This window comes from Arabidopsis lyrata (genome assembly GCF_000004255.2).
Source record: "Arabidopsis lyrata subsp. lyrata unplaced genomic scaffold ARALYscaffold_3, whole genome shotgun sequence".
NCBI classification, from domain to species: domain Eukaryota; kingdom Viridiplantae; phylum Streptophyta; class Magnoliopsida; order Brassicales; family Brassicaceae; genus Arabidopsis; species Arabidopsis lyrata.
In genome coordinates, this window is record NW_003302553.1 from 13,009,352 (window position 1) to 13,032,668 (window position 23,317).

The 23,317-nt window shown below is 36.3% G+C and overlaps 4 protein-coding genes and 1 pseudogene across 5 annotated transcripts; 3 read left to right on the top strand and 2 right to left on the bottom strand.

The window, feature by feature from the left end:
- The first annotated feature begins 1,319 nt into the window (after positions 1 to 1,319).
- Positions 1,320 to 3,736, top strand: LOC9319685 (putative rRNA methyltransferase YqxC). Its single transcript, XM_002883572.2, has 9 exons — positions 1,320 to 1,613; positions 1,880 to 1,946; positions 2,032 to 2,114; positions 2,235 to 2,337; positions 2,438 to 2,594; positions 2,695 to 2,823; positions 2,916 to 3,002; positions 3,166 to 3,210; positions 3,411 to 3,736. The coding sequence occupies exons 1-9, from the start codon at positions 1,526 to 1,528 to the stop codon at positions 3,558 to 3,560; spliced, it is 909 nt and encodes a 302-aa protein (XP_002883618.1). The 5' UTR covers positions 1,320 to 1,525; the 3' UTR covers positions 3,561 to 3,736.
- On the bottom strand, positions 3,725 to 5,230 carry LOC9319686 (rhodanese-like domain-containing protein 4A, chloroplastic). 2 transcript variants are annotated; one of them, XM_002885677.2, is made up of 4 exons: positions 4,572 to 5,230; positions 4,373 to 4,475; positions 4,102 to 4,226; positions 3,725 to 4,014 (listed from the first exon to the last, which is right to left on the bottom strand). In XM_002885677.2, exons 1-3 carry the CDS (start codon positions 5,156 to 5,158, stop codon positions 4,122 to 4,124), a joined length of 795 nt encoding a protein of 264 aa, XP_002885723.1. In that variant the 5' UTR covers positions 5,159 to 5,230; the 3' UTR covers positions 3,725 to 4,014; positions 4,102 to 4,121. The 2 variants fall into 2 exon arrangements, 1 of the variants encoding a protein (XP_002885723.1); XR_002333339.1 differs by having other exon boundaries at positions 3,735 to 4,014; positions 4,373 to 4,479; positions 4,572 to 5,121.
- Positions 5,231 to 7,671: 2,441 nt separating this feature from the next.
- On the top strand, positions 7,672 to 8,352 carry LOC9321790 (putative F-box protein At4g10190). The gene has a single exon (XM_021032080.1). It carries the CDS (start codon positions 7,672 to 7,674, stop codon positions 8,350 to 8,352), a length of 681 nt encoding a protein of 226 aa, XP_020887739.1.
- Positions 8,353 to 9,350: 998 nt separating this feature from the next.
- Positions 9,351 to 10,840, bottom strand: LOC9319687 (annotated as a pseudogene).
- A 7,066-nt stretch (positions 10,841 to 17,906) lies between these two features.
- LOC9321791 (putative F-box protein At4g10190) lies at positions 17,907 to 19,208 on the top strand. Its single transcript, XM_002883574.2, has one exon. The coding sequence runs from the start codon at positions 17,992 to 17,994 to the stop codon at positions 19,195 to 19,197; it is 1,206 nt and encodes a 401-aa protein (XP_002883620.2). The 5' UTR covers positions 17,907 to 17,991; the 3' UTR covers positions 19,198 to 19,208.
- The last annotated feature ends 4,109 nt before the right edge of the window (positions 19,209 to 23,317 follow it).

A 23,317-nucleotide genomic window follows, 5' to 3' on the forward strand; every position in this document is an offset into this window, starting at 1 on the left:
AAGAAATGAAATATTAATAAAATTAATTAAAGAAATGCCACGTCATCTAAAAGTTTATAATTAATTGAGATGGTAAGGGTAAAATTGGAATTTTTTTTTTTGTGAGTTCGTGAATATGAAAATAACAATATTTAATTGTTTGGGTATTAAATCACACCATTTAATTAATCTGTATATTTTTATTCCAACTGAAAACAATTGGGTATTAAACGTCCAAATAAAAAATAATTGAGGTTTTTTTTGGAATTTTTCCCTTATTTTTTTATTGGTTTTGACGATTTATATTCTGTAGATTATTTTTTTATTGGTTAATTAGATAATAAATGATGTTTTAGTTTAGAAATAAACAAAAAATTAAATGATTTCTTAATCTATGTGCATTCTCCTAAACATCACTTATAAAAGAACGGAGGAAGTAATATGCTTAATTATTTTAGTTGAGCTCAATTATCTCTTGAATTATCGCCCCAAAGCCATATTCAATTTATGATGCTACATCACATGTAAGTTTTATACATAGTTGGTACTATGTTTAATACTTTAATTTGAATGTAATGCAAAGAAAAAGCTGTCAAGCTCAAAGGTGCAACGCATTGTGATGACTTAATGTTGTGGATCTCTCATCTGGATCGACTACCAACTCAGGTAAGACTCCGCTCTTAGGGGATGCAGATTCCAAGTCAATGTTGCCTTTACTTTAACTATGTTGAGACTAGTACACACCACTGATGAATTCATCACCTTAGTTACACAACCAATTAAGCAATTTAGTGAGAAATATTGAATTATGAGATTAATGGAGCAAACTTCAGAAGAAGTAACTCCTCCAAAAATAGGTGTATGCCGTTTGAAGTGGAGAGCACACGGTATTCTTTAGTAAAAGGCGAAAGAATAGTTCGCTTTGTGCTCACCACACGGCTCCATGAGTTTATTCAAAATGCACCTGATGCTTTATATATATGAATCCTTCGACTTCTAGTTTCGGTTTTGTTCAATGTGGGACAAAATTTGTTGTCTTTGACTGGGCCTAACTATCTCTAGTACTGGGCCGTTCTCGTGACTACTCGTTTTCTGATTATTGTTTTCTTTTTTTTTTCCTTTGTAGCAATTTGTTTCAAAATTAATGTTTCTTCTTGGTTCAAACTCAATTTGATCAGCTTCATTTCAAGAAGGCATAGCAACCCGCTTTTCATTTCAAGAAGTCATGTTAGCTAATTTTCTCCAATACATATGGACAATGGACTATGGTAATTGTTTTTTTCTTAAAAAGATATATTATTTCAACGTCGTTTTGATATTCAAGTAAAACAGAAAAAAAAAAAAAGTAAAATAAAAATAAAATTGGTTTGATTGATGATCAAGTAAAAAATAAAGAAAAACGGAAACCCTGTTCCTGAGACAGAGTCTTCGTTTCCGAAACCCTAGAACAAAATTATCCCATTTGTCAAATGTCATTAGCACAAGGACAAGAACAAGATAGAGAACAGAGCTCTTCGATCTTTTTTCCCAAGGAGAAAGTAGTAAGATGGGACTTCATGTTCTTAGACCTCCCATAGCTTTACGAAGCTCTCTCCTCGGCTTCTTATCCAAATCTCACAATCCTCTTCTCTCCGGTAATTTCTACAAACACTTGGTGGGCATTGTCAGTTTTTGAATTCTCTTTCTCCGAAAACTGGATTTTTGAAACTGGTTAGCAATCGGAGTAGTTCTTCGGGAAAAACCCACAAATTGTTTGTCTAATTGTCAAATGCTTGAGGAAAAAATGACAACTCATCGATGAATCTGACTCCGTTTGAAATGTTGAAAGCTTGGGGTTTTATCTTCCTTAGTTTCATTGATGATAATGTTTTGTGATCTTTGCATTGTGTTATTCGTTCAGGGAGATGGGTTAGAGCCGGAGATTGCAGTACTATGAGATGTTTTGCTTCTGCTACTCGTGGGAAAAAGTTAGGGTCTTTCTTTAACATTGAAATTAAGAAGTTTCAATCTTTCTATGCTTCATTTTGATGGACTCTTTTTCTTCTATAACAGCAAAAAACAGAGACTAGATGAGGCATGTGTTGAAAGGTTTAACGAATACAGTCGCACACTAATACAATCATGGATTATACAAGGTAGGTGATTCCTTGTATTCATATCCATAAAGTACACAGTGGTTTATGTTATTCGTGTTAAGAAGGAACAAGAAGTTCTTGGTGTAGCTTAATCTTAAGTGTGTATGATATGTTATGTAGGAAAAGTTCTTGTGGATGGGAGAAGAGTTATTAAAGCTGGAATGCCTGTATCTAATACTGCAGCTATAAAGATTACAGCTGAGGTTCCAAAATTTGTATGTAGGTGATTATTCCTCCCAAGTTACCCCTATCGTACTACAGTTTCTTTATGGTTTAAGACTCTGTTGTTGTCGACTGTCCTCTACTGTTTTTTTCACTTGCAGAGGTGGACTCAAGCTGGAAGCTGCACTTGAGAAGCTAGATGTTGATGTTTCTGAGAAAGTAGTTCTTGATTCAGGACTTTCTACAGGAGGGTTTACGGATTGTTTGCTTCGTTATGGTGCAGCTCATGTTTATGGCGTAGATGTTGGTTACGGTCAGGTTAGTACTAAGTATTTTTCCTACTGATTGTTTGATTTGTATCCTGCAATCAGAGCCTAGTTACTAATTAGTCAGTTAATTATTCGGTGTATTGTAATAGGTAGCTGATAAAATCCGCAATGATAAGCGGGTGACTGTTATAGAAAGAACAAATCTGAGATACCTCCCTGGACTCCCACAAAAAGTCGATGTAGTGACTCTTGACCTCTCGTTCATTTCTATTCTAAAGGTAAGTTTGCTACTGGTTCAGTTTGTTTCCAGGAACTATGATTGTTATGTTAAATCATCCGCAAATGTTTGAGACTTCAAACTTATGAACAGGTGATGCCAGCTATTATGAATGTGATGAAAGAAGATGCAACTTTAGTTACTCTTGTTAAACCCCAATTTGAAGCTCGAAGACAACAGGTAATCAATTTACTTGAAGATGCTAGATTTTGGATACATTGAACTCTGAGAAGTGAGAAGTACTGAAGTACATACTTGTATGTTTATATAATAGTATAATGATATCTGTAAATCGTCTCTGAGATTTTACTATTGGTTCTTCAACATCTTGTTTTCTGTCAAGGTCGGGAAGGGTGGCATAGTGAGAGATCCCGAAGTACATCAGGAGGTATGTATGCTTCTCCCTGTCCTCTTTAATTCTTTATGACAATTGAATCGTCTCAGGTTAATTTACAACCATTGATGCTCTTTGTTTATTGCTATCCTGAATTCTTCTGCATCTATCTTAGGATAGCATAAGCCTTGATCTTATATAGCAAGTCAAAGATGTGATAAATACGATCTTTGATGACATGTTTATGTGTGAAGGTTCTTGAGAAGATAATAAATGGTGTTGAGCGCTATGGATTTACTAACAAAGGCTTTATCGAATCTCCCATAAAGGGCGCCGAGGGAAACATAGAGTTCTTGGTTTGCTTCAACCGAGGGACAGTAAAACCCGAAGGAGAAGAATACTAGACTTGTATTCCATTGCTGGGAAGTTAGAACCTTGTGTAAAATGCTATTTGTTTCTTCTTTCACGCATTCCATTCACAAATCTTATTCTAAGTTCTAACTCTTCTTTTGCCTTCGTTTAACGTTTTATCTTTTGTTTTGGTGATATCATAAATCTCAACGATAAATTACCAAAGAAATCAAAGGTGAATTTTTTCAAACCCTCTCAGGAAGAGCATTACACATAAACATTATCTGTCACACAATGCAATATAAAAGGTACAAAAACACATAAACTTAACTATAATAACAAGTCTCATTTTATTGGAATTGCCTGAGAAATCAGTATGTAGACAAGGTTAGCTTCTGGTAAACAGAGTGGCCTTGAGATCTAAACAAGTCTTTCAATATATAGCCAGCCTTCCACCTAAAGAAGCTTTCTCATATTCCAATGGTCTGGTAGTATCATGTCTTGCCACTGCAAAACCGAGGCAAAAGCCAATTGAGAGAGACAACTAAAAGAGAAAACTACGAGGTAATAAACCGAGAATGAGGATCTGCATACCATTACGCTCTGTTCTCGAACTAGTTCTCAGTTCCAACAATTGACGCCTCATTGTTGTTTGAAGATTTGACGTTTTTCGCAGTATACATATGCACCGGTGGAGGCAAAAGCTCTTCTTGAATAGCCTGAGACATTGGTAAACAAGGCAAGCAAGACAAAGACCAAAACTTCAGCATACATACCAGAGCCGAGTCGAATTACAATGTAGTCTATCTATCAAAAGCCAAGATCATATACTGATTCCATAGAGAGAGATGTAAATGTAACATACCAACCAACCATTCTTCCCTCTCGCGCCACCTCTAATATAATAAGCTTCTTTGAAACCATTCTTGATCAACAATTCCGCCACTTTCGACGAATTACCATCAAAACTGCCTTCCACATCAACTATCAATCACTATAACATCCTCAAATATACACAAAGCAATGTTTTTTAATCAAAGTTTGAATCTTTTGTTTATACTTACTTATCAAGAACACAAACAACTGTATTTTCAGGATCAGAGAACCTTCCTTTAACTTTCATCAAGAACCCATCTTCATCATTCTCACTAAACGGAACTTGAACAGAACTCTTACCCAAAAACTTAAGATTCGGTGACGCCAATGTAGCCAAAGTCTTATCATCTCTAATATCCAAAAGCTGAGAATCAGCTTCCATCTTAAGCTTACGAAACGCATTCATGGCGGATATTGGTTTATACTTCCTCAAGTAAAAAATCACAGATGGATAAACCACAAGATAGATAAAAGTACATCCCGCTACGAAAAATGGATACTTGTTGAAGAAATTATCAATTGTGACTAAAATTGACTCCAAATCGATTCTTCCAGGAGATGGGTCTGATGAAATTGAGTCGAATGATTCAGATGCGAGAACAGGGGAAGTGATGATGAGTTGGGAAATGGTTACAGAGAGATGGGTTTTGGTTAGGAGATGTATTGGAGGTTGTTTTGGTGAATTTGGATTGGGTTTTAGGGTTTGAGAAGTTGAAGAAGGTTTTGTTAGGTTTCGCAGTGGAGAGGATGCGAGGATTATCGGAAGAGACGTCATTAGTAATATGACGACCAGAGAGACGATGAGTGGAAGCGCCAAGAGGATAAGAGAACCAAAAAAAAAAAAAAATTATTTAAAATAGTTAGTTAATTAAAAGAGAAAATTAGCTGGTATACCACATTTCACCGAAACTTTTTTTGTTCTACCACTTCATATACTCATTTTTCTCTTGTACCACAATTGTCGTTGGTAAAGACTATTTTATCCTCCAACATGAGAGACCAAAACCTGTAATTGATGTGCCCCTCTGACATTTGTAACTACAATTTTATTTTATTTCTGCCTTTCTTTATCTGGACAACATTTTTATTTTCTTTATTTATTTCTTTTACTTTCACTTTATCACTCTCTTTGTCTAGTTCTTTCTCTCATTTACGACAAAACTTTTTTTCATATAAACATTCTCTATTGTTGTCCAGATCTTGTCCCCGATTGAGAATTCTCTGTTGCGTTTAGATCTTGTCCCCGATTCATCATTTTGCTTTATTATCATGAATTCTACATTTTGTCTACCAATTGTTCTCGTTTAAGGGTTTTGAATTTTATTTAGATTTCTCGGCATCTATTTTGGTCCACAGATTAGTCGAACAATATTGTCCTCACTTACCCGGATTATTGAACCTTTTTTTTTTCCCTCTGGCTGGTAAAACAAAGTTGTCCCCGAGTAAATCCAGATCTTCGTCTTTGGCTCTCTGGCGGAATAAAATAAAGATCAAGTTGTCTCCGAGAAAATTCAGATCTCTTGCTGGTAAAACCACATCATCTGGCGATGGACAATCAAGAGAAGTTGTCCCCGAGTAAATCCAGATCTCTGGCTGGTAAAACCACATCATCTGGCGATGGACAATCAAGAGATCTGGACTTATTCTTGGGGGACATCATTCACTCTATTTCATAATTATTGTCCATGGTAAATGTAAACTGCATTTAATGCAATGTTTTGTCTTTCTTCTCTGACACAAAGTTGTCTTTCAGACAAAATTGTCCTTCTCTGACACAAAGTTGTCCCTGTTTCCCAACCGGCGTCTACTGTAGCTCCTTCCCCTGACACATACCTGACGCACAGAGAAGGGCAAAATCGTCCAAGAATTGCCACACAAACACCAAATGTGGTATGGATGCTAAATCCATTTCAAATGTAGTACATTTGCTAAGATTTTCCAAATTTGTCATTTGGCAAAATTCCCTAATTAAAATACAAATTTGTCATTATATTTTTTTTTGTAAAACACTTATTAGCAAGGTTATTTGAGCAATATGTAGGTTATCTTAAGTAAATTGTTTTCTAATTTATTTGGTATAATATAATATAACTGATTAGCCTTAGTTTTCTGTATAAACCTAATTTCCACATTATTGAGAAAGGGTGAAACTGACATCTGATTAACCTGTAGACCGAGGAGGAACAACACAAGATGATTACAGGTTTGAAGAAGCTTTGGTCGACGGATTTAGAAAACGAAAAAGAAAATGTTGATCAGTTTTTCTGATTACAGAGAGATGTTGAGAACCAAACTGATACTAAATCCATGAAAAAGCCAAAAGAATAAATCTCTCTTTTATAATGGAGTGTCACTGTCACAGCATCCTTTCTAAGTTAATATTCGTTGAGCCTAACTCCACCCACTACACAAATACGTGTTAACATATATCTTCTATGTAACTATGTTGATGGAGCATTTGTATGTATATTGTAAACAAAAAAACAATTTTATGAAGAAAATTTCAATTTTGCAACACGTATATTTCTGTGCTTTTATCTCACATTGTTTTCTGCGTTATTCGAAATCCGTTTTAGCAATTTCAATTTGAAATTATAAACTTAAGAAAAACGTAACGAAGTGTAGGTTTCCTTATTGAAGACCAAACGCAAAAACATTAGTTTCCAGTGGAAGACGTGGGCCACTCTTGATAGCATTACAGGCCCACAAGCCCAACTGGATGAAGCCTGATACAGCAGGCGATTTTATTGGTTTAGGTCTAAAACCTCTCCTCTCGTCTCTCTTGTTTCCCAAAGACCAAAGTACTCAACCCTAAGTTCGAGCACAATATATCTCCCAGAGGAATTGAAAGTGGAGATACTCTCTAGGGTTTCAGCGACTTCTCTAGCACGATCACAATGTGTATCCAAAGGATGGAATGCTCTGATAAACGATGAGAAATTTACGAAGAAGCGCTTTTTGCTGCGGTCTCATGCTACTGTAATCATGTTGATTGAAAATAGGGTTTATCTAGTGAACGTCAATCTCCATGAAACTCACAACAACATGGTTAAGGTAAAATATCAATATAGCCTAAAAGATCAACTTTCTAAATCTTCAGAAGAAGTTGATATACGCAACATCTTTCATTGTGACGGTTTACTGCTATGCACCACCAAAGACAATCGACTGGTTGTTTGGAATCCGCTTTCACGTGAAACCAGGTGGATTCAACCAAGAAGAACCTATAAGAGATTCGATTACTTTGCTATTGGTAAATCTTCATGCAACAAGTACAAAATCTTGAGGATGGATCAAACAGGTAATGTTCATAATCCAAGCTTACTTGAGTTCGAAATCTATGACTTTACCTCTGATTCGTGGAAGGCTGTTGGTGAGATTGGAGATTGGTTCATACTACGGCGGAATGGCCGGGTCATGTATGTGAATGGAAATGCTTACTGGCTTGCTACTACTAGAGGCTATGTGGATTTCTTACAAAGTTTTGATTTTTCAACGGAGAGATTCACAAGGGTGTCTCTCCCGGTTGATCGTCATTCTTATCACATTTTCAGCTTATCAGTGACTAGAGAAGAGCAAAAACTTTGTTTGCTTACTCAGGACGAACCGGTAGGGATTCCAACTGCTAAGGGATCTAGTATAAATGTATGGATGGCAACTAAGATTGAGAGTAACGGAGCCACGTCATGGATCAAGTTTCTATCAGTTAATTTTGCGAATATCCACAAGCCTTTTTGCTTTCATAATGGGATGAATTTCTTGGTCGACCCGGAGAACAAAGTTTTTGTGTGTCCCGGTAAAAATGGGTTCTCCAAGACCTTCTTAAACATTTTGGGAGAAAATAAATCCATACAAGTGGAACACCAAGATGCAGAATCTGTATGCTCACTTCTCGTCAATTATGTTCCAACTTTGGTTCAAATCCAACAAGGTTCTTTGAAGAAGGTAAAAAAGTACCGGAGAAAGTGATCTATAATGGTCACATGAATTTAAGCATTCTATCCGACTCTTGAGATTTTAAATGATATCTATGTATTGCTAATTTTATATAACTTGTTTTCCAAACGATTTCCAGTTTTTATTCTTGGCCAGTGGAATAATTATGATATCTCTTATTAAACGTGCATATGTTGTCCGATCCTTAAGATCAAATTATTCTGGTTTCGTTTGTTAAACCAAGACCAGTGACGACACTTAGTGATATATCTTGAATGATCCTAAAACTTGGACACCTTAGCTTTGTTTCAGATTGAGATTCATGTCCTTTTCATATGGTTTATAGAGTTATGTCTACGATGATATTTTCTGGGTATATTATTGTGTCTTGTCCCATGGACTCTGAAAGAGTAAAGATGGTAGAAGTTTTACTAATTTTAGAAATAACCATATACATATATATATAATTTATCTTATTTATATATACTAATGCATCTCACATTGTCACATACCAATGACGTATTTTGTTCTTTCATTTAGGACACGCACCAACTCCTTTAGGCTTTATGGATATATAAGCTCTGAGTTTATCCATTGAGGTACATTAAATCGATAATAACAGACGACCTTCCCCTGGTTTCAAACTGTGTGACATGTCATATGGAATATATGTTTATTGGCATTCTCTTGTACAATCGAACTAAAAACTTTAAATATTTAAGAAAAACGAATAACAAAACCAAAACGAAACAAGAATGTATAAATCTATAATTTTCAAATTTCACCAAATCTTCTTAAAAACTTTAAATATTTCAAAATTGTTGATTGGATAACTAGAGATTATGAACTCTTTTAGCTGATTTTACATAAATTTCACGTTTAATAACATAAGATTTGAGCAGAGATTTAAAAATCATCAGTTGGTGAGTTGGATAACAGGTAATTTTAAGAATAGCCCAAAATCTCCTAAAATATCAAGTTCAATACACCCCCCTTAAACTAAATCCAATGGTTGATTTTTATCCTAGTGCTTAGTGATGAGGTCTGAAAGGGTGTAACCACCACTTGTTGACGCGATCAATAGGTGACAACGTCTTGGGAACATTTGGGAAAATAACGGCTTCGGTTAATGGTTGCACCGTGATTCTAAGCTTAATCCAAGCCTGACAAAGACCAGTCTTTAAGCTTTCAAAATATCCTGGTTTGGTGAGCTTAAGGAGATTGTGTCCCCTTTTGTAAACGGCTACTATAGAAGTCGGTTTCGCAGGATCTGAACTCAAGATCATCACTGATTTCCCTAAAGTTGTTGAGGTCCTTGTTGTATTCGAAAAAGAGAGTATCTCCAACATGAAACTGTTTCCCTCACTCTACTTGAAATAGTAGTAACTGTTATAAACCCTCCATCATGTCGAGTCACCAACTTTGTAGATCTTACCAAAAGGATGGATGTTGCTCGGTGGTGGCTGCGGTGGAGTTGTCGGACGTGAGGGTTTATGGATCTTGCTAATGCTCGGTGGTGGTGGAGGAATGGGACGTAAGGGTTCATGGGTCTTGCTCAGTGGTGGTGGTGGAATCGGACGTGACTTGTCATGATCTACATGAATGTCGAGTTTCAGTCGATAGACGCATTGAATATGATTTGACCTAATGAAGTAGTGATATCCGGGTTCCTTGAGTGTTACGACATCATGTTGTGTGTTATAAACGGCTTTACGAGAATAAGAGTGGCATGACTCAAACTATTTATTTTGGTTGAACAAATATTTGTGGTATTACTTGAAAACTAAACTAGTGATAGTATTTTTGGAATAAAAACTTAATAGTGTGGTGTTTTAGGCTATTTATCATAAATTAATCTCTTGTTAACAGCAAGGATTAGATGAACAAATTTCATTTCATCTTAAATTATTAATTTAAGAAGAACAAATTTTAACGTAAACCTATATTAGTGTCTATATATTGTTGAAAATAAGAGTTGACATATGTCAACAAAAGTAGGTTGCAGAATCTCTATATATTGAGAGGGATCAAACGAGAGCAATCATCCCACTAATACAAGAGATAAAAGTTGCAAAACACAGAAAATAATAGTGTAGCGAGTGTGTGCGATTTGAGAAAAATAAAGAGTGGTGTGAGATTTGAGTGTCTTTATTATTAAGTTACAAACTTTGTACTTTAATTTGGGATTTTTTGCAAATGTACCACAATTTTCAAAATCTCTAGCAAATGTACCAAAATGGAAATCAATTTAGTAGATGTACTATTTGTGTATGGTAGTGTGGTATTTTATGGACAATTTTACCCCTAAAAATGTGCAATTTTGTGTCAGACAAAAAGGACATCTTTGTGTCAGAAAAGAAGGACAAAACATTGCATTAAATGCAGTTTACATTTACCATGAACAATAATTGTGAAATAAAGTGAATGATGTCCCTCAAAAATAAGTCCAGATCCTAGCGAATAAAACCATACCATATGACGATAGACAACCATCATATCCAGGTGTCTCCGAATTTAACATAGTGTTGAATTTAAAAAGGATTATATAAAGAGAACATAACTTGTTCTCGATATAATTCTATTACCCATTATATCTAAACTTGTCCTCGAAAAATGTATTACTCATCATTATTAGGGAAAACTATCAATAATATCACTTTATCAGAGACAATTTTAGATTGAATCAATAGTAAAATTAGATTGGAGACAAGTTCCAATCGAATGAATAATAGAATTATATTGAGGACAAGTTATGTGGTAGGTTTGAAAAGGGGAAAAGAGAAGTGGTAGATTTGAAAATTTTTGAAAAAAATGTGGTATAGGTGCTAATTTTCTCTTATAATTTGAATGATTTATAAATAAATATAAAAGTGTTTTTTGTTGTAAAACTTGTTGTTGTATTGATTAATGAATGAGGTTTCGATACATATATATACATGATGAGGGGAGACAAATTCCCATTGGGCTAGTAAATCCTAAAGCCCAAAAGCCCACTAAGTACAATATAGGCCGTCATAAGGAGAATCTTCAAGAACATGAACATGGGCCTTCTAGGATATGGATTAGGCCCACGGTTATGGAGTCCATCCAATATGTGATTTATAACACTCCCCCTTGGATGACATAACCGTGTAGATGCCAAAAAGATCTCAGTAATACGCTTGGGGATGCTGCCTCATTAAAACCTTACCAGGAAAACCCATTGGGACAAAACCATGGTGAAGGAAAAAGAGTACAACACGTATTACTCCCCCTGATTTGGTCATCCCTGTAAATCCTTAAGTCTCCGCATTCCAATTTGATGTGTGAGCTTCCTCAATGTCAATGTTGGTAATGCCTTGGTGAATAGATCGGCTGAATTGTCACAGGATTGAACTTGTACCACTCGAACTTCTCCATCCCTTTGCAGGTCATGCGTGAAGAAGAACTTTGGTAGAATGTGCTTCGTCCGATCTCCCTTGATGTAGCCGTCCTTGAGCTGAGCGATACAGGCTGTGTTGTCTCCTCATATGATGGTCGTTGATGTTGTAGTAGCTGCGCCTTGAAGAAGGCTGCCTACGTACCCTTGGAAGGGATCAAGCCACACGTAGTTCCTATTTATTGACCATGCCATAATCTGATCTTACCTGCATTAGCAAAACAAACTAAACCAAAGCAAACTAGACCTTCTTTGGTTAGATCAGTATAGAATAAAACCCAAATAAACAAACATAGGAAGAATAGAATTTAAAATTTAACCAAACCTTCCTTCAAACCTTTCTAGTGCCTTTGGGTTGATCATGAACTGAATTTAGACAAAGGAGGTTCACGGCAAAACATATGTCTGGTCTAGTGTGGCTAGCCAAGTACATTAACGCTCCTATGGCACTGAGGTATGGCACTTCAGGATCGAGAACTTCTTCCTCGTCCTTCTTTGGACCGAATGGATCACTATCCAATCCGAGGCTTCTCACCACCATTGGGCTGCTCAATGGTGGGCCTGGTCCATATTGAATCTCTTGAGTACTTTTCAGTATATGCTTTTTGATGCACAAGGATTCCATTATTCACGTACTCAAGTTGCAATCCCAAACAGAATTTTGTCTTGCCTAGGTCTTTCATCTCGAATTCTTTCTTTAGATATTCGACTGTTTGGGCGATTTCCCCAGAGGTTCCAAGGATGTTTAAATCATCCACATATACTGCTATTATCACAAACTCTTTGTTTGCAAATTTCTTTATGAAGATACATGGACTGATGGGATCATTCTTATAACCTTCTCTGACTAGGTACTCGCTTAATCTATTGTACCACATGCGTCCACTTTGTTTCAGTCCATAAAGCGATTTGTTCAGCCTTATGCAGTATTGGTCTCGAGACCCTTTCTTATCTTTATCTTTGAGCTCAATACCCTCTGGTAATCTCATATATATCATCCAGTGGACTTATATAAATATGCAGGCATTACATCCATTAGCCGCAAATCAAGTCTTTTTCTTTATATAGCCAGACTTAGCAAAATTTAAATGTCTTAGCATCCACCACAGGGGAGTATGTTTCTTCATAATCTATCCCAGGTCTTTGTGAGAATCCTTGTGCTATAAGCCGTGCCTTATATCTCACGCTTTATTATTCTCATTTCTCTTTCTCACAAAGACCCACTTGTGTCCTACTGGTTTTATCCCTGAACTTAACTCCACGTTTATGGCTTCTTTCCATTTTAGTCAATCTGATCTTTGAGTGCACTCTAATATAGACGTGGGTTCATGATCCTCATTCATTTCAAGTGCTACCTTATATGCAAATATTTCATCGATGTCGATATCTTTGCGGTTCCATTTTATTCCAGACATGATATAATTTATTGAGATCTCATTATTATCTATCCCTTCAGGACCATGAGGATTGGCGTCCCAAATCTCTCTATTCGGTTCCTTAGGGTCTGCCGCGGCCATGTCTATGGTTTCCTTGACCTCGTTTCCTACTGCACCTTTCTTTGATTTTCGAGGATTTTTATCTTTGGAACCTATTGGTCTACCACGTTTCTTTCGTGTGTTAGACTCGGTAGCAATTTCATTGATTCCCTTTTGGATATCAATACGTACTGGTGCATTACAAGCTGGTATGTACGTTTTTGTAACTTTCTTTGGGTCAGCAAAAGAATCTGGCAATTGATTAGCTAGCTTTTCAAATGTATAATCTTATGGACCTCTGATTCTCATGCCAGAGTCCGAGGATCTTGCCAATTTAAGGATGTTTGATTCCATTATATTTCTTTTATTGCTTTACCCAGCTTGTTCGTCTCTCCACCTATAGTAGGAAATTCGGATTCATTAAAATGACAATCCGCGTATCTAGCCTTAAATAGATCACCCGTAGTTGGCTCTAGATACTTAATAATGGTGGGAGAATCAAATCTAACATATATTCCCATCCTCCTTTGAGGTCCCATCTTTGTTCTATGTGGTGGAGCAATCGGTACATATACGGCACACCCGAAAGTCTTTAGATGGGATATGTCTGGCTCATGACCCATGAGTAATTGGGATGGTGAATATCTATTTTCACTAGATGGCCTTATGCGTATAAGCTCTGATGCATGTAAAACAGCGTGTCCCCAAGCGGCTACTGGAAGCTTCGACCTCATGAGTAATGGTCGAGCTATCAATTGAATTCGTTTAATGAAGGATTCCGCTAATCCATTCTGTGTATGTACATGTGCTACGGGATGTTCCACACTTACCCCCATGGACATACAGTAGTCATTAAACGCTTGGGACGTGAATTCACCGGCATTGTTTAGACGTATAGTCTTAAGCGGAAAATCTGGAAAGTGGGCTCGCAGTCTTATTATCTGGGCCAATAACCTAGCAAACACTTGGTTTCTAGTAGATAGGAGACAAACATGCGACCATCTTGTCGATGCATCAATGAGGACCATACATATATCTCCTTGTATCCTTTCCAGAAATTTTAAGGTCTCTTTATTTACCTTAGCCGGTGATGGCCTTATAATGAGTTTCCCTTGTGAACATGCTTCACACGTGAGATTCTTAGGGATAACTCTTTTCTCTTTTAGGGTGTGCCCCTTTGAATTTATCATAAGCTTACGCATCATACTATGACCCGGATGGCCAAGCCGGTCATGCCATAAAGTGAATTTCTCGATGAACTCTTTGTTCATTGCCATATTAGCTTCGATCATATCAATTTTAGCATAGTAGAGACCAGTGGATAATGCGGGTATAGTCTCTAGGACTTTCTTATGTCCTTGGGTGATCTCTTTGTTCCCTTCACCCTTTGTTTCAATATGGAAACCATTCAATCTTATATCTTTGAAACTTAATAAGCTCCTCTTCGAGCTGGGTGAATATAGGGCATCGCTTAGTTCAAGATGCGTGCCATTTGGTAATAGAATATGGGCTTGGACGTAGCCCTCAATAAGATTTGCTATACCCGCTAAGTGCTAATATTGGCATTTTTCATTATGAGATTTAGGAAAATATCCCTTATCTTTTGTGTGGCTCCACTATCCACCACAATTATGTTCTTGTCCTCGGCCATTTCTTATATGGACAAGAATCATGTTCTAAACATAAAATAATATAAAATAAATTCAAGCAAATAACAATCAATAAACACATAAAATGCAAAGAAAAACATAGAGGTTTTGATGTCGAAGTAAGATTTATCAACTTGATTCTTTTATGCAATCAGAAGTTTCATACTCTATTAGATCATCTTGATCATGTTCACCATCTTTATATACCAAATGGGCTTTAGGATTCTTCCCTTTTACACTCTCTTGATAGAGGTCACAACGATGTTTGAAAGTCCTACATATCTTAGCCCAATGGTTTCCCATTCCATATCTATGGCATACTCATTTGGTCGAGTGTTGTGGTTTGGAAATACCACATCGTCCTCGCCCTCGACCACAGCCGGAATTGGGTCTACATCCACGGTTATAGTGGTTCCCACGGTCGGATGAGTTATAGTGGCCACAACCACGTCCTTTTAATACCACATCTATGGCATACTCATTTGGTCGAGTGTTGTGGTTTGGAAATACCACATCGTCCTCGCCCTCGACCACGGCCGGAAGTGGGTCTACATCCACGGTTATAGTGGTTCCCACGGCCGGATGAGTTATAGTGGCCACAACCACGTCCTTTCCATCCACCACGGTCACGGCCATGTGGTCTATCACTTTAGACGTGGTTAGATTCTTTGGATTCTTTCTTATCCTCTGCGGCCTTATTGGCATTAGGTAATGGGGTTAATCTATGAGGTCGTAATTCACTGTTTTTATCTATAAGTCATTATTTTGCTCATCTAGCAATAGACTCATCCACGGACTTATAGTCCTGGATTATGAGACTCTCAATAAGATGGTGGCTAATATTTCCTTGTATCTATCTTTCTCTCTTGGCATTCTTGCCTTATTAGATACATTTACCAAGTCCTTTTGACTTTAGGATAATCTTAGTATCCATTGCCCATTTTAAATAATTATCTCCTAAGAGATTTAGGGCAGTAAAGTACAAGTTGTAATTCAACATCTACAAGGAAAAGTTTTGAGTCAAAATCATGTAATCGTTAGTGTCATGCGGTATTTGAGACCGAACCATGAATCGATTTACTTAGGGATTTGACTTTCCTCTTTTGCTTAGGATTAGATTTCCTCTTTTGATTAGGATTAACTTTTCCTTTTCCTTTTAGGATTTACTTTCCTCTTTACTTTAGGATTAATTTTCCTATTTCACTTATAATTTTAGATTTCTAAGATTTCCTATTTAGGATTTGGAAATTTTCTATTTCTTAAGGTTTTCCTATCTTGAATAGGATTTATGAATTTCCTAATTTAATTAGGATTTAGGGTATTTTAAAATTTCCTATTTACAATAGGATTTAGGATTTTATTTAGGTTTTCCTGCTTTCTTTAGGATTTTGCTTTTCATATTTAGAATTGGATTCTTCCTTTTCTAGGTTTCTATTTCTAGGTTTCTAGGGTTTGAGGGTTCATGCGATTTTAGGTTTTGATTTCTATCAATTTATGCATGCAACCAATCATAGAAACAATCAATCTAAACAACTTAAGCAACCTCAATCAATCGATTTTATACTTTAGGGTTTTAGGTTTCGGATGTAGCTTTTAAAGGTTTCCGATTCTTGATTTAAGTTTCTTTTAGATAGGCGAGTTAGGGGTTTTAGTTTTCTTAAAAGTTTCAGCCATATCTTAAGTGTTTTCGATTTGCGATTTAGGTTTAAGCAATAAGAACTTTCTAGCAACCTAAACAACTCAGGCAAACGAACAAGCGAAAACAAACAAGCAATCAGATCAAGCAAGCAATCGAATCATACAAGCAAAACAATCACTTAATCAATCATCATTCGTTTTAGGGTTTCTCTTTGCTTAACTTTCAAGTTCAATTGTTGGTTCTTTAGCTTTAGGGTTTTGATGTTACCTTTCACCTTATGGGGTTGTATGGTAATGAACTGGGAGCTAAAGACCTCAGTTTTCAACTTGTCACGAGCGTATGGTCCTTGGAAGGAATCGCCGAGCAAAGGGGAAAGCAAACGGACGGACGAGCTAGGGTTTTCAAAACAAATCGGCGCACACTGTATCTGTGCGTGAGGGCGCGTCGGTGGTTAGATCGACAAGCCGTTTTCACTGATGGATTCGTCTCGGCGAGGGCTTCGATTTGATATCTTGCTCGTTTTCTGGGTCCTCACGATTTGAGAGAACGACCTCTTTGAAGTTCCGAGGCAGATTTCTTTGCGTTTTAGGGGTTTGATGGAGATAGAGAAATCGTGAGACTAGGGTTTATGTGTCAGATCTTTAGCTAAGGGATTTAGAGGCTATCGTGCTGATAACGTGTTGTAAAACTTGTTGTTGTATTGATTAATGAATGAGGTTTCGATACATATATATACATGATGAGGGGAGACAAATTCCCATTGGGCTAGTAAACCCTAAAGCCCAAAAGCCCACTAAGTACAATATAGGCCGTCATAAGGAGAATCTTCAAGAACATGAACATGGGCCTTCTAGGATATGGATTAGGCCCACGGTTATGGAGTCCATCCAATATGTGATTTATAACATTTTTTTTTATTTTTTTGTTTTGGCTTATATATTTGTGGTTAATTACTTTATTAATTAGTTGTGTATTTACGATATACCAATTATATTTTAACCCGATATTTAACCAAGTATTCTCAACATTTGGTATGAGAGGTAAGTCGATCCAGCCAACTTATATTTTATTTTTTGGTTGTTACTTGGAAGATTTTGGGATATCATGAATGTAACTGAGACAAACAATTGCTAACATATATCTTCTATGTTGATAGAAATTTGTATATATATTGTAAACTAGCTAAATAACAAATTTATGTAAGTTTGGCAAAAAAAAAAACAAATTTATGTAGAAAAATTCAATTTTGCAACACGTACTTGATGTGCTTTCATCACACATTTTTCTTCTGTGTAATTCGAAATCTGTTTTAGCAAATCTCAATTTGAAATTATAAACTTTTCAAAACGAAAGGGAGGGTACGTAATGACCAAATTACGAAAACGTTTTAAGAATTTTGTTTCCAGTGGAAGCCGCGCGTGGGCCTCTCTTAATAACATTACAGGCCCACAAACCCAAGTGGATGAAGCCAGACACATCAACCGATCCGATATGATTGGTTTAGGTCTAACACCTCGCATCTCGTCTCTCTTGTTTCCCAAGTATTCAACCCTAATTTCGAGCACAATGTATCTCCCAGAGGAATTGGTAGTGGAGATACTCGCTAGGGTTTCAGCGGCTTCTCTGGCACGATTGCGACGTGTATCCAAAGGATGGAACGCTACAATCAATGATGAGAAATTTGCGAAGAAGCGCTTTTTGCTGCGGTCTCATGCTACTGTAATCATGCTGGTTGAGCATAGGGTTTATCTAGTGAGCGTCAATCTCCACGAAGTTCACAACAACATGGTTAAGGTAAAATATCAATTGAGCCTTAAAGATCCACTTTCTAAATCTTCAGAAGAAGTTGATATACATGATATCTTTCCTTGCGACGGCTTATTACTATGCACCACCAAAGACGATAGACTGGTTGTTTGGAATCCGCTTTCACGTGAAACAAGGTGGATTCAACCAAAAAGCACCTACAATATATTAGATTACTTTGCTCTCGGTAAATCCTCATGCAACAAGTACAAAATCTTGAGGATGGATCAAATTGGTAATATTCACCCAGACTCACTTGAGTTCGAAATCTATGACTTTACCTCTAATTCGTGGAGGGTTGTTGGTAAGACTACAGACTGGTTCATACAACCGTGGCAGGGCCGTGTCATGTCTGTGAATGGAAACGCTTACTGGCTTGCTTGTAGGGAAGGCCATGGAGATTTCTTACAAAGTTTTGATTTTTCAACAGAGAGATTCAAAAGGGTGTCTCTTCCGGGTGATCATCATTCTTATCAGGTTTTCGGCTTATCAGTTACTAGAGAAGAGCAACAACTTTGTTTGCTTACTCAGAACAACTCGAAACAGAGTCCATATGCATGGATCGAACCTGCTGAGGAACCTAGGATAAATGTATGGATCGCAACTAAGATTGAGAGTAACGGAGCCGCGTCATGGATCAAGTTTATATCATTTGATTTAGACAATATCCACCAGCGTTTTTGCTTTCTTAATGCGATGAATTTCTTGGTCGACCCGGAGAACAAAGTTTTACTGTGTCGCGGTAAAATTTGGGTCTCCAAGACCTTCTTAAACATTTTGGGAGAAAATAAATCCATACAAGTGGATCACCAAGATAGCGAATCTGTATGCTCACTTCTCGTCAATTATGCTCCAACTTTGGTTCAAATCCAACAAGGTTCTTTAGTGTGATTTATTATTGTCACACTAATTTAAGCATTATATTATATCCAACTCTTGAGATTTTAAATGATATATATTTATGTATTGCTATTTTATATAACTTGTTTTCCAAACGATTTCCAGTTTTTATCCTTGGCCAGTGGTATTAATGTTGGTTATATCTCTTATTAAACGAGCATATATATCATTATTAAGGTTCTATTTGTTAAACCAAGACCAGTGACGACACTGTGCTAGATCTTGAATGATCCTAAAACTTGGACACCTTAGCTTTTGTTTCAGATTGAGCTTCATGTTCTGTGCATATGGTTTATAGAGTTGTGTTCAAGATGATATTTTCTGGGTATAGTATGGTGTCTTGTCCCAAATTCACAGTTTATAGAAAGCCATGTTCGGGATCGGTATCATGAATCATCTAGAGTTTATAGAAACTTGTACACCTTGTCCTTAGCTGTTGCATAGTGCGACATTTAGGTTACTTAGACTAGAAGACAAGGGCATATTGTAGTTGTGAGATTTGATTGTCTTTATTATTAAGTAATAAACTTTGTATTTTGAATGATTTATGAATAAATATTGTGTGTTTTTTATTTTATTTTGTTTTAGCTTATATATTTGTGGTTAATTTATTAATTGTATATTTAGGATTATACTAATTATATTTTAACCTGATATTTAACTTAGTATTCTCACAATTTGGTATGAGAGCAAAGTCGATCCGGCCAACTCTTATATTTTTTTGTTTGGTTGTTTGTTTTTTTTTGTTCATCAAAAAATTTATTATTAATTCAAAATGTCATTACAAAGGAGTTTTTGAAGCCAAGGTGGCTGATTTACAGATGCAGAATAAAACATAAAAAATACATTAGCTTGTTTGGCTAAATGGTGAGCAACATTGTTATACCCCCGTCTAGTGAAAGTGAATCGAGATGAAGAGAATTTTGATGACCAATACTGGATGTCAAGAAGGATATATCCGATCGCCTTATGAAAAGTAGATCCATTGATCAAATTTGTGAGAGTTTCGCATTCTCCTTCAAAACAAATTGTTGTGTAACAATGATTTTGTGAGAGTTTTGTTTGGTTGTTTGTTATCTGGAAGATTTTGTTAAAATTATATATGGCGGATTTTACTATCCCTATTCAGAAGCTCAATAACAACAATTATGGTCACGGGGTACTCGTATAAAGTTTCACTCCCTCGGATAAGATTTATGGAATATCGTGAACGGAACTGAGGCAAACAATTGCCAACTATATCTTCTATGTTGATGGAAATTTGTATATGTAAACTAGTAAAAACCAAGTTTATGTAGAAAAGTTCAATTTTGCAACACGTATTTTTATGTGCTTTCATCTCAAATTTTTCTTCTGTGTCATTCGAAATCTGTTTAAGCAAATCTCAATTTCAAATTATAAACTTTAGGAAAAACGTAATGTAGTGTAGTTTTCCTTATTAATGACCAAATTACTAAAATGCAAAAGAATTTTGTTTCCAGTTGAAGCCATGGGCCTCTCCTAATAGCATTACAGGCCCACAAACCCCAAGTTTATGAAGCCACAGACATTAACCGATCCGATATGATTGTTTTAGGTCTAAAACTAAAAACCTCTCATCTCGTCTCTCTTGTTTCCCAAGTATTCAACCCTAATTTCGAGCACAATGTATATCCCAGAGGAATTAGTAGTGCAGATACTCACTAGGGCTTCAGCAGCTTCTCTAGCACGATCACAATGTGTATCCAAAAGATGGAATGCTCTGATCAAAGATGAGAAATTTGCGAAGAAACGGTTTTTGCAGCGGTCCCATGCTACTGTAATCATGTTGATTGAAAATAGGGTTAATCTAGTGAGCGTCAATCTCCATGAAATTCACAACAATATGGTAAAGGTAACAAATCAGTTTAGCCTAAAAGAACCTCTTTCTAAATCTTCAGAAGAAGTTGATATATGTGATATCTTTCACTGCGATGGCTTATTGCTATGCACCACCAAAGATGATATATAGACTGGTTGTTTGGAATCCGCTTTCACAGGAAACCAGGTGGATTTAATCCAAAACCACCAACAAGAGATTAGATTACTTTGCTCTCGGCAAATCCTCATGCAACAAGTACAAAATCTTGAGGATGAATCAATTTCATAATTTTAATGCATACTTAATTGAGTTCGAAATCTATGACTTTACCTCTAATTCTTGGAGGGTTGCTTTTCAGACTAGAGACTGGTTCATACAACCGTGGAAGAGCCGTGTCATGTCTGTGAATGGAAATACTTACTGGCTTGCTAGTACTAAAGACCATGGGGATTACTTACAAAGTTATGATTTTTCGACAGAGAAATTTAGAAGGGTGTCTCTTCCGGGTGATGATCGTTCTTATCAGGTTTTCAGCTTATCAGTGACTAGAGAAGAGCAACAACTTTGTTTGCTTACTCAGGACAAGCTTGTACACAGTAGAAATGGATGGATCTCCAATATAAATGTATGGATTGCAACTAAGATTGAGAGTAACGGAGCCGCGTCATGGATCAAGTTTCTATCATTTGATTCAGCCAATATCGAGAAGCGTTTTTGCTTTATTAATGGGATGAATTTCTTGGTCGACCCGGAGAATAAAGTTTTGGTGTTTCCCGGTAAAAATAAAGTCTCCAAGACCTTCTTAAACATTTTGGGAGAAAATAAATACATACAAGTGGATCATCAAGATGCAGAATCTGTATGTTTACTTCTCGTCAATTATGTTCCAAGTTTTGTTCAAATCCAACAAGGTTCTTTGAAGAAGGTATTAAGGTAGCAGAGAAAGTGATTTATAATATGGTCACACTAATGATATTTATGTATTGAGATTTTAATGATATTTATGTATTGCTAGTTTATATAACTTGTTTTCCACATGATTTTCAATTCTTATTCCTAGCTAGTGGAATAATTAATGTTGGTTATATCTCTTATTGAACGAGCATATATTGTCCTGATAATTAAACTATTCTGGTTTCGTTTGTCAAACTTAGGTTTTGTTTCAGATTGAGCTTCATGTCTTATTCATTTGTTCTATAGAGTTGTGTCCAAGATGAGAGTTTCTGGGTATATTCTGGTGTCTTGTTCCATATTCACAATTTATAAAAAGGAGCGTTGGGGATCGGTTATCACGGATCTAGGGTTCAGAAGAAGAAGATTTAAAATATGAATGAATCATTTAGAGTTTATTATAATAACGTGGACACCTTTGGTGTTGCATAGTGGGTGAGACATTATAATAACTTAGACTAGAAGAAGAGGGCAGATTATGCCATTAATATGGTACGGACCTTACGGTTGTCTTGTCCCATGGACTCTGGAAGTCTGAAGATGATAGTTTAATTGAATATATCACTTAATGACGAAATCATTTCTTACAAGAGTTATGTTATTCGTACCTTTAATTCTAAAAATTTAAGTATTGTAACTAGTTTGAGACATAAACACACTTATTATTATAGTCGGTAACAAATTAGAGCCTAAATGTGTCCAACATGTTTGCAATGTCGCTTCCGTGAGACCTACGCAAAAGACGGAGAATAGGCATTCACTTCTGCACAGAACAGATCAACCCTAGACATCTTACGCGTGACGCTCAGTGCCTTGTTCACGCGTAATTTCACACTGCACAGATTAGACTCTCTTGTGCTTCCACAGATGCCTATATAACATCATATCATTAGTTGAATTATCCACTTACCACAAGTTATCGACTCTACTATTAAATATATCATAAGTACTCCTAGCTGATACCAGGTCAATTCGTACGACTCTAAACTACTCAAATTAACTTTATGACCTTCGAACATTAAATCTTTAATGGCCGATCGAAATTGAGATCGACAGAAAAATATATAGAGCTTACTAATTGTAGAAATAACCATAGATTTATCTTATTTATATTGTAATGCATCTCACATTATATTGTCACATACATGAGAGCACGTATATTGTTCTTTTATTAGGACCTTGATACAAGCCTCAGCCCTTGCGACGGATCTAGTATAGTAAGCCGTAGTTGAACCTATGCGATATAGCAAAAGCTTCCTTTAATCTTATGAGTTCTAGTCTTATGAGGTCCTTGTCGTATTCGAAAAAGAGAGTATCTCC